Raw genomic sequence first — 11,745 nt, forward strand, 5'->3', positions numbered from 1 at the left:
CGTTTGACCCCAGTACTCTTTCCTGCCATGGCAGGGGGTCAGACTTGATGATCTGCTCAGGTCCCTTCCAACCCCACTAACTATGAAACTATGAATACTTACTAGTGTTACACACACACACACACACACACACGCTACTTCTTTTTTCATTTTTTTAACATTTTAGTTTTCGTTATTACTTCCATTTAAAATTTCACTTGGCTAGGAAAGTCACTGGCTATTACACATCCCTAATAAATTACAAGCATTTAATCTGTCAATAAGTAGGGTTGTTTGTTTGTTTTTTTTTAAAAGAAAGCAGGGGTAATCAGAGGGTGCAAGGAAACTCAACCCCAGGCCTATGGGATAGATCTGGCCTTCATTGCCATGTCATCTGGCTCACAGGGCTCCCTACAGGTCCAAAAATTTCAAAGTGAGGGAGTGGTGGCAGAGTTAAATTGCTGTGCTGGTTTTCTGCTGCCAAATTCTTTCATCCTGTGGGGCTGGGGTGCTGCAGGCCCCCACCCAAGACATGAGACTAATCCAAGCTCAGAGGGCTAGACAGTGGCAGCGCCAAACTCAGTCTAGTTGTTGCAGGGCTGGGGTGGTGTGGGGCCCAGTCCGGGCATGCGGTTCCAGGCGGAGGCCCACGCAAGCCCAATCCAGCCTTCGGACTGGCGCCACACCACTTTGGCCCCGCAGAGCTGAAAGGTTGAGCACCACTGTTTAACAGCTACTATAACAAGATACATAGTTAATTTTTAGATTAACACTTTACCCATATCCATCAACATTAAAATCACAGCTCTTCTGAGATCAGGTTTAAAAAATTCTGCAAATGCTGTTTCAAATATTTTATCAAGCATAGCAAAGCAAAACATGACACCAAATGTAAATGGTCTCTATTAAAAATACACTCAAGGATGAATACTATGAAAAATATTTTTTATAATGGCTGTAACTTGTATATGTAGACCTATATCCAAATATCTCCTACATACCACTGTTACTTTTAATGATGATCAACAGACAAAAATTACAGATGTCACAAACCCAAGTGGGCAACCAAGCAGCCGATGAAATTAAAAATAAGTCCAAAATAATACACAGAGAACTGGGGGGAGGAGGTGGAAATAACCTAACCAACTACACACTGATCTGTTCTGAATTAACCATTTCCACTCAGTTACCATCTCATGAAGCCACTATACTGTTTGATACCAAGAAAGAGGAGTAAGTTTCCATTTCCAGCGTGGCTGAGGCCCACCTAGCTCCTATCCAACAGGTACTGCCATCAACACGTTTTCTTGCTGAGGTTAAAGAAACAGTGGAGCCCTGCCTTTCACTGCCCTAGTGGCCAGTAGAGGGACACCTTTACTATATAAATCCATTAGTCTCAGTCACCTCACTTCAAAAAAGAGAGTAGAATAAAGCAAAAGTGAACAGGACAATGGTTCCAGGTTAGACACAACAGTAAGGGATGTAGTCTTTGGCTCATGACATTAGTACGACTGCTGTTAAGCAGGGGGGGGGGACACACCTGAAAAGGGAACATTATCACTTTATAGTTATCATTTCTTATACTCTTCCTCTAAACTACCTGCTACTTGCCACTGTGGGAGACAGGATACTGGGTTAGACGGGCCTTTGGGATGGCCATCGTTGCTGATATACACGGCAGCATCCCATGTTGTACAGACCCTCAAAAGGATTGTGAATTAAGTCACACGGTCAAATTTGTTTTAGTCTTCAGAACTCACAACCCAGCCCTTCCTGGAGCTTTAAAAAAGCACACTAGCTTTAATCTGAGAAGGGCAACACAAGAACGTTGCTTATAGCTTGGATCATAGAAAAATAGCATCTGAAAGAATCCATCCCTCAATTTTGTCAGCATGATCTACTACTACCAGGAACAAAAACTCTCAGCTAGAAAATCTAAGCCTTGTGCCTACAAAGAAAAGGCTTTCCAAGCAACACACTGACTAGAAGACATACAAATGAACACTGTAACCTTTCTAGACATAGTCCTACTTCAATTTAACATTTCAGCTAGCCACTGAAGTGTGCATGCAACAATCCATATAGCAAATTAAGTTAAACACACAGTCTGTTCAGCTTGCAATCTTGTCATTTGACAAGACACAACTATTTGATGGTAGACTCAAGAAATTACAGCTCCTTTAAGAAGAATTCTGATGCATCAAGAACCCACTGCATCTAGTCTCAGTATCTTATACTTGTGGGATTGATTAAAAAAAAAAAAAAAAAAAGACTTGATACACCCACACGTAAAACAGTGAACCAACTGGACACAAAGTGCTGCTACTTCAGTGAGGGATGTCCTACTTAAGACACTATACATGAACAGCATCACCTTAATGTACTAAGAAAGATCACGTGGACATGTTGCCATTGAACCATCTTTTCTCTCTACCCCTCAGCTTGGGTTAGCAACAATTGACCCTTTGTACATGTCCTGTGGCTAAACCAAAAGGTTTAGGAACTTCATTTTATCTTTGACCATAAAAACGTAAGAAGTAGACAGAAGTGAGTAAGAACAGATGAGAAAGCAGTATCATGTTAGTAATGCCTGAAGTGAGATGGGTTACTGGTTCAGTGAATTTAGTATCTCAACTAACACATGGCATAACGCATCAGAACTCTCTCTGGTCATTTCAAACAGACTACATTCATGAAATACTTATTGATTTTACATGAAGAGCAGTATTACAGCACTTTCTCTCCCTCAATATCCTTAGCAAAGCTATCATGTGTTGAAAGCGAAATCCCTTGAACAGATCTCTTCTTTCTAAATTTTGCCCATTATGTACCTCCAAAGCCAAGGCTGTCTTGTCGTAGGCATTAGGGACTCGCTTCTGGATAACCCGAGCATAAATAGGGCCATTCTGAAGGTTAGGGAGCGGAGTGTTGATGCTGGGCTGGGCATAGGGCCCTGGCTCCGGCCCACCCAGTGGTTGTGGGTGGGAACTATCCTGGTTACCTCCAATCAGAGTAGATACTGAAGCAGAGGAAGGTCTATACTTCTCGACGTAAGGAACAGGTATCATTCCCCTCTTTCCTTCGCTGTCTTCTGCATTCCACCATTGCTCTTCAGGCTTATCCCGGATTTTCAGTATGTCTCCTTTCTTAAATGGAAGATCTTCCTCATCATTTCCATTAAAGTCAAAGAGTGCTCGCACATATTCAGCTTCTTCCTGTCTCAGGATAACCCCACTATTCTGCTTGGATTTGGAAACAGGTTCTATCAAGGTTGTAGTGTCCAAATAGTGTATTTTGTAGAATTCCAGTAAAGATGGCAACGAATCAAACTCTTGGTCACCTATTCGAAATCTGGTGGGATTCAACCCTGGAGAAAAAAAAAAAAAAAAAAAAAAAAAGAGTATATCCTCTCAAATATGTACGATTTTTTTTGCTTAAAGATGGATAAAATCTCTACGTAAACCAATACATTTTTATATATGAATGGTCCAATAGAAAATTAAGGCACTAAAGTGTATTTCAGAACAACAGTTTCATCCTATCTAATATTTGCAGAAAGTCATTTTATTTGCTGTTGTTTCTACCAAGCAAAATCTTTTCTGCTTACTGATGGTTAACAAGGTTTACATCTACGTGGAAGAAACCTACAATTTTCAGTTTGATTGGCTGAGAAGCTGAAGATCATTTCTTTCGCTACCTTTTAGGCTGGAGTGTGGGCACAAAATCCATTCAGAGAAAATGGGATTTTTCTTTTTTTCTTTCTTTAAGTAGCTTGTCAAAGCAGGCAGTATATTGCCCTCGTGAAAAAAAAATTGAAAGAAACACATTTCTTATTTTCAAGTATGATTTTTACCAAGTTCTTCTGAAGGAAGGAGAGTGTTTATTTCTCACTTCCTTGAATCTTTGACACATCAATATACACACATCTGGATATATTCAAATTCTCTCATAACTGTATGTGATTTTCATTTTCTAGTTATCAAATGTACAATTATCCAATAAAGAATATGCAACTAAAATATGAATTTAGATACAATCCCAAGGTACAGAATGAAAATTGCCTTTTAGGAATACTTTTTCCTGTATTGCTGTTCTGAATGTCACCTCAAGTAAGCCATGCTGCAATTTGGTCAATTTCCATTATCAATATTATTTGGATGAAAGACTCATCAAGTCAGTTTTTAGAGACTAAATGTTACATATACAAAAACCAGTGGATTCCATCATTGTTGCCTCCAAAACAACTATTCTTCCTTTTATTACTATGTGCCTTTTAATCGCAGTTATACACACACATATCATACAGATCAGGATAGCTATGGGTATTTCCAAAATATGTTCAACAAGTACATTAATCCTTGCCGTCCAATTATTTTTAACTCACCTTGTCTATTGTTGTCAAACCTAATTTAAGTTATAAATCAAGGTATCATTCAAGAAAATAAATCCCAGACATCATGAAAGACAACCACAAATGACAAATGGTCAGGTTCAATATGAAATCCCCGCTTGTCCATTTCTCTTCTCTTGGTTCTATGCTCTTTAATTCGTTCTGAAAATCAAATGTTCCACTTCCACTATGTACCATATAGCAGACAGCTGTTCTCAAAAGGTACCATAGGGAAGGGAGTCAAACTTCAACAAACAACGAGGCACAGGATTGGGATGGGGTAACTGGGGGGGGAGAAATGCATGATTTAAGGCACTTTGTTTAATCCATTCTAAAAGGAAGAGTTGCTTACCTCATCATTCTGTTTCTCTGAAGAGGATCATTAACCACTCTCACTCTAAGGCCTTAACTCAGGGGCGGGCCATTATTTCGAGCAGAGGGCCACTTACTGAGTTTTGGCAAGCCATTGAGGGTCACATGACAGGTAGCCAGGGGCAGATGAATATTAATTTTCTCAATTTTTTAGGGGCCCTGCAGGATGGATAGAATGGCCTGGTGGGGCACATCCAGCCCATGGGCCACATTTTGCCCACCCCTGCCTTAACTCCTTAGTGCAAGTACAGAAATCCCTCAGTCTACCAGCACGGATCTCTGACTATTTTCCAAGTAGTTTAGATGAGCAAAAAAAAGATGAGCTCAGGTTCAAAATCATCAACTTAATATATAGATATCATATATATATCTTCCAATTAAAAGCATAAATGAACAAAAACAAACCAAAAAAATTAACCCTTGAAACACAGTGGGTGTAAGAAACCAATGACCTTATGGTAAGCAGAGCTACGAGCCACTCTAGGATTCACATTCCTGCAGATTCACATCACATGGTGGTCACAGAGAAAAAAAAAAAAGAGCAAAACTTCAGCAAGCAGCAGCAGCATGGCCAGTGCCAAATAGAAGTAGAGAAATGAGTGTGGGGCAGGAGGGGTATGAAACCCCACAGTGTCACAAGACAAAAACCACTGCTACCATCTAAAGGACTAATCCTATAACATAAATCTAATCCTACAGAAAATGGATGGTTCAGTTAGCATTTATCAGCTTTGCCAGGAGCATATTGATTTCTCCTGATAAAGGGGGCTTTTTGATGGAGGTGGGAGTATCCAAAGATATCCATAAACAAAGCTACAAAGATAAACTCGTTTAAGGCACAACACATCAAAACAGCTGCTAAACACATCTGGACTGATTTTTTTCCTAAGCTAGACTCAAAGAAATTAAAAAAATAAAAAACCAAAACAAAACAGAAACATAGCAGTTGGGCTTTTTCAGCTGGAGACACAGGAAGTGCCATGAAAATCAAATGGGTACTATATCCTGGGACACAGTAACTGTGGAAGAAACTTTAGGCCAATAAGAAAACATTAAACAAACAAGAGGACATTTATTAACTCTTAGCAAGATACTGGAGTAAGTAGGCCAACATAATCCCTGAATATCCAAACAAGGGAAACAGCAAAAAGGACGTGATATTATTTTTTGTATAGTGTGGTCCTGCCTGTAAAGTAAAAGGTATTAAGAAGAATATGGAGAAGGTACTGAGTGGGATTCACAGGGGCTTGTCCTAGATCCAGTATTCCTCAATACTTCCATTAAGGATTTGAAGAATGGGTTAAGTTCAAAGTTAGCACATCTGTAGAAGACACTAACTTGGGTAGAGTTTCAGACACTTTGGAGGACAGGATTAGGTCTTGGAATGTGATTGGTAAACTGGGAAAATAGCCCAAAATTCAGTGAATAAAATTCAAGAAAGACACGTACAACGTCCAGCACTAAGGACAGAACAAATCACGCGTGCAAATGTTAGGCTAGGTTGCAGTGCTGCAGAAAGGGATTTGGGGGTTATAATGGACCTCAACCTGAATGAGTTAATAGCATGCTGGGATTTGGGCTTGGTTTGTTGTTGTTGATTTGTTTTGGGTTTTTTTGTTTTTGGGGGGGGGGAATAGCATACTGGACTGATATTAACAGAAGTGGCACCTGCAAGGCAATGAGAAGTGACTCACTCTATTCAGCAATGATTTGGCCTGACCTACAGTACTCCCTGGCAAACTAGGAGTCTAGGAGAGAGCAAGAGAGATTACTAGAAGACGAGGAAATGTGAACTACAAGAAAAGTCTGGAGGGTTATGCAGTCTGGAGAAGAAAAGATTCAGGTGGGGAGAATCTGATAATTCTTCTAACGGGGGCAGGTGATTACAAAGATGGTGATAACTTATTCTCTGTGGTTTCAGGGACAGGGCAAAAAGTAGGCTGGACATTAGGGAGAACTTTCCAGCGATGACAGTGATTAAGCACTGCAACATATTACCTGGTGGAAATAGTGGCATCTGGAACACTGAAAGCAGTTAAGTATTGATTACACAAACATTTGTACAAAATGGTTCAGACAGGGACAAGCTTGCCTTAAGAAAGCAGTTGGAGTAAGTGAACTTTTTCTATGATTCTATGACCTCCTTAGGTCCCTTCCAGTCCTTTTTCCCCCTATGATTTAGCACCAGAGAGAATACGACTGCAATACCACATGTATTTCATGTAGTTTTCATGTACATACTTTAAATAAGGCTAAAAAGCTGAAGATGCACAGGAGAGCCACAAAAAGAGCATGGAGAACTCTTTATCACAAAAATTACAAAGTGTGATCTATGTGATTTACCAGATGATGCTAAGGACAGCATGAGTGTCTACAAAGAGAAGATGAGACACACTAGGAGGCATTTAATTTGGCAACAATAGCTAAAACAGTCTAGCAGTTGGAAGGCAAAGTTAGACCAATTCCGGTCAGAAAGAAATTAAATGCAACTTTTTAACAGTGAGAGTAAATAACCATTGGGAACAGCAGCACATCCTTCATCACTGGCCTGTCCTTACAGGTATGCTTGTGGTCAACTGCAAAGTATTAAGCTTGACAGCAATAATTTTTGCAGCAGGGACAAGTCTCTTCAGTACAGGTGTTAACAGGTAAAAGCATGTTGGCTTGTTATGTTGAAGAGGACACAGTCTTGGGCTGGCATTTATAAATCTTTAACGCTGTAGTTTCATAGTTCCTAGAGTCGGAAGGGACCTGAGCAGATCATCGAGTCCGACCCCCTGCCACGGCAGGAAAGAGTACTGGGGTCAAACGACCCCAGCAAGGTGTTCATCCAACCTCCTCTTCAAGACCCCCAGGGTAGGAGCCAGCACCACTTCTCTTGGAAGTTGGTTCCAGATCCTAGCTGCCCTGACCATAAAGTCACACCTCCCGACCTCTAGCCTGAATTTACCCTCCGCCAGCTTGTGACCCTTATTCCTGGTCACTCCTGACAGTGCTCGGGGGAACAGGGATTCCCCCAGTGCCTAGACAGTAGTTCCAACTGTCCCATCTGAAACTTTGCTCAGCTGTGTCTACTCCTCCTCCAAAGGCCAGAGGAGGGGTGTTGTGATACCCAAAGCTTGCCTAAGTCTATACCAACCATGCAGTTGGTTCAATAAAAGACAATCATTCTTCCCTTATGCATATTAACTGGATCATCACAGCAACAGCATCATCTCAATAACACTAAAAGCATAGCAATATTTTTCCCACTCTAGGAGTTTGCAGTACGGACAAGTTAGTGTGCGTGGAATAAGAACCAACTAGTAGCAAGGCAAACAGCTGTCTGGGGAAGAAGAGCAATGCAGGGAGTTTTCTTGCAGGTGCCAGTTCCAGTAGCATGATGCTCTCATATTTTTGCTGAACACCATTCAGAGAGTAAAAAGCCTGAAGATGAGAACATCACCAAAGTTTCAGCACTGGGGCGCTATTCTCCGCACTTACGCTCACAGACAAAAGCCATAATCTATTTTGGCGAGTAATGCAAGTGGACAACGAGCTAAGATCCCTCAATTCTTATCCCTTTCTGACAGTGGTCAAATCACTTTTCTTCTGGGCCACCAGCCCCATTGGTAAAATGAAAGTAAATAATTCACAGGAGAGGTGTTGTAAAGTTTGCCTGGAAAAATACTTTCTGAATCCCAAATGTACTTCAGAAGCAAAACACTTTTCCTTTTCGTAGGGACACAGTGACATCTTACAAAATAAAGGGTTCAAAGACATAAGCTTCTACCTCACCACAGGCTAGAAATGGACTGGCATAAAAAATGAAGACAGACAGGCATCCCTCCAGGTATTAACTGTTCTATTGACATTGATTGATCTAATCTACCCTCCATTACCTCTCTTAGTAGCATTCTCTCCCCCTCTCTTTTTTCCCTTCAACAAGGTGGGTTATTACCTACAGAAGCTCATACCACCATGAACTAGCTGATTTCTGCCCTACCTTTTGCCATCTCAGAAAAACTGTCACATGTCTGCAATAGCACTGCTGGTTTTTTGTTCTTTTTTAAAATTCTCTTTAGTCTAGTGACAATGCAACTATCACACGGGATCACTTAAGAGTTAATTAGGGTAATTTTCTCCAGGAGCACCTAGAACACTTTGTACATAGACTCATTGCCCCTCAGAATGTGTTGCCTTCAAATCATGTGCATGCATGTCTGCACTAGCATGAGATTTCTTTCTCCCCTGCTCTCAACACTTCTCCTGACAGTGCCAGATTCTTGAGGAGAACAAGATAATGCAATCTTGCAAACAGACGGGACAGGAAGTTTACAGCATATGAGACAAAGCGATGCTTCAAGAGAGCATTCTGAAAAGTCAGTGGACAATTGTTACGAGTATGCACACCAAAATGCTTTTTTTTTTTTTTTTTTAGGACCTATCGCATCCTCCCATCATTAATAATACTTTGGACACAAGCAGGTGCAGTGGAGTAATTACTCAATACGACTGAAAAACAAAGCTGCAGCCTAGAAAGACAAGAGAACGCTATTTCATGGAGCTGCTTTTCAATTTTCATAAAATCATTTCTCTTACGCTCATTATGAGCTAAAATAAATCCATTCTTTAATAGACTGTGGCTATTCTATTCACTATTGTATCTGTACTGTTAAGTATCTCTCAAAAAAAACACATGATCTCTCAGAGTCCAACTATTTTTGTTGTTGTTTTAAATATAATTTTAGTATGAAGCATCATAAACAATGAAATACACAAACATCTTGATCTCCTGATATTAAAGGGAATTTTTTGAACTGGAAAGGCAGCTACAAATGAAGCAATTACTACCATACATTTGGCAGCATAAACTCATTTCCTTACCTAGCAGAGATCTATTCATTACCCTGCTGAAAATGTGTAACAACCCAACACCTCCTGAGCAGATTTTTAAACACATTAGGAAACTAACTAGTTTACAAAAAGAGATGCATCGCGCTATCCGCTTTCAGAAGAGTAGGAGGCAGAAGCAAAGTTCGTTTCTGATGCATGGGCTTTTAAACACTTAAGCTGTACTCTAAGCCCTGGGGCAGTGTGGGTGCCAAGGCCCACAGTTGACAGCCCAAAGACCACAACTTCAAGGCCAGATCAGTTGTTCTCACTGTGCAACCTGCCAGGTTCCAATGAATCTGAGAATTCTGCTAAATACCTCGTCACAGAGACACAAAAAGGAAGAAAGGTTCCAAACCTCAAACATGGGAAGACCTACACACAAGTAATCTCACTTTGTTAAATGGAACTGCCCATATGCAAAATAAAACAAGTTTTAGCCAAGGTTGTGCATGGACACCATTACAGAACGGTTATTCAAGGTCCTGAACACATTGAGTGAATTTCCAAAGCTTGCCTAAGTCACTTAGGAACTCAATAGTTGGACCAGTGCTCTTCAACTGCACCTTTTAAAATCCCACTCTCTGCCCCAGTCGTTTTCAACCAGGGTGCTGCAGCACCCCGGTTTGCCTTGAGCTCTTTTCAAGGGCTATAAGGGTTGCCACACATTAACACTATCAGGTGTGCAAACGTGATTCACAAGATAAACCCAGAGATTTCACATAGGCACCCACTGCATTAAACCCCTGACTGGCTATGGTCTGAGTTCTTTGCAACAGAAGAACTACTCTACTTATTTTTTCTGTAGTCAAGATAAATGAGGGCAAAGCTAAAGAGCTGGAAAAGTGAGGTCCCAACCAGCCTTACAAAGTATATGAATCACAAATCTGTTACCAAATTACTATAAATCCTACAAATCAAATGTTATGCATGCCACAAAGCAAAGGACAACAGGCTCAGCAGACTAAGCAACACACTCATAGCTAACTTAATTCTCCTGAACACAGTCAATACTCTCTTTTCAAAGAAACTTATACACCAGGACAACTTCAACAGTATATTCAGTGTGTTATTGTTGTAAATACAGAATATATCCCCCCCCCACACACTTTTTTGTAAAAAAAAAAAAAAAAAAGGAAATAAATAAAAGGTTAGTATTAAACACTAAACACATCCAGTCTTTGTAACCACTCTCCCGAATGGTCCCAATTTTTCTACCCCTTTTTGCAATGCCAACACTAGAACTACATTTTACGATATGCTTCCTGCTACTGCCACACGCCCAAGTAGGAAGTCTCCTATTCCATACTCCTATTTATACAGACACATGGACTGTTACCAACCTCACTGGACCGAGCGCCTGCACCCAGCGCATGACCCAGCAGGATGCCAACGTTCTCCTCAAACGCTGTTACTGTGAGATACCCACAGACGAGGGATGTTCCTAATGCTCTAGCTAAATATTACTTGGCCTTTTTTTTTTTTTTTTTTTAAATCACATCGAACTTTGTTATACTGCATCTCAAAGCAGCCCTTAAAGAAATCATAAAACTCATCACGGTCACGTCCCCGATCTGGAAAAAGAATGCAACGTGACTCTTTTCCAATAAGGTCCAATTCAATTTCTCTTCAAATTTCAGTTTTGAAAGTAAATTTGAACTAACCTTTGAATTTTCCAGTTGAATTTTCCTTTACATAAATACAAGATTTTAAATTCCATAAACTCCATAATTACTGCTATCCCAGTGACCACGGTTGTACGTTTGGGGCCTGACTTAGATGGCAATGTCGGGGCTTGGGTCTCCTCAGACCACCTACCTCAAGCGAGGGCCTCGGCACCACCCAACCCGCCCCACAGGAGCAGCACGAAGACTGGCCCCGTGTCTCCTGACTTACGCCACCCAGACCCGCCCGAGGCCAGGCAGCGCCGCAGGCTGGCAGCGCCACGCAGCGCAGCGCAGCGCCGGGAGGCGGTAGGGCCGGGGCCGCGCTCCGCTCCGCGTGGCGGGCCGGCGGGCGAGGGGAGCGGAGCCGTGGCCTCAAGCGAGGGCCTCGGCACCACCCAACCCGCCCCACAGGAGCAGCACGAAGACTGGCCCCGTGTCTCCTGACTTACGCCACCCAGACCCGCC

At 41.4% G+C, this 11,745-nt stretch overlaps 1 protein-coding gene across 3 annotated transcripts in view; it reads right to left on the reverse strand.

Moving 5' to 3' along the window:
• CRK (CRK proto-oncogene, adaptor protein) overlaps nt 1-11,745 on the reverse strand; it is a 21,457-nt gene that overhangs the window by 9,292 nt on the left and 420 nt on the right. The window contains exons 1-2 of one of the 3 annotated variants that reach the window (XM_019545883.1): nt 3,677-4,851; nt 2,811-3,346 (exon numbers count right to left, since the gene is read on the reverse strand). In XM_019545883.1, coding sequence (XP_019401428.1) covers nt 2,811-3,346; nt 3,677-3,806 — 666 coding nt within the window. In that variant the 5' untranslated portion in view covers nt 3,807-4,851. Of the gene's footprint in view, nt 1-2,810; nt 3,347-3,676; nt 4,852-11,745 lie in introns of those variants that run through there. The other 2 variants (XM_019545882.1, XM_019545884.1) reach the window with 2 other exon arrangements.

This window comes from Crocodylus porosus, unplaced genomic scaffold (assembly GCF_001723895.1).
Source record: "Crocodylus porosus isolate Cpor-Errol unplaced genomic scaffold, CroPor_comp1, whole genome shotgun sequence".
Classification (NCBI taxonomy): Eukaryota; Metazoa; Chordata; order Crocodylia; family Crocodylidae; genus Crocodylus; species Crocodylus porosus.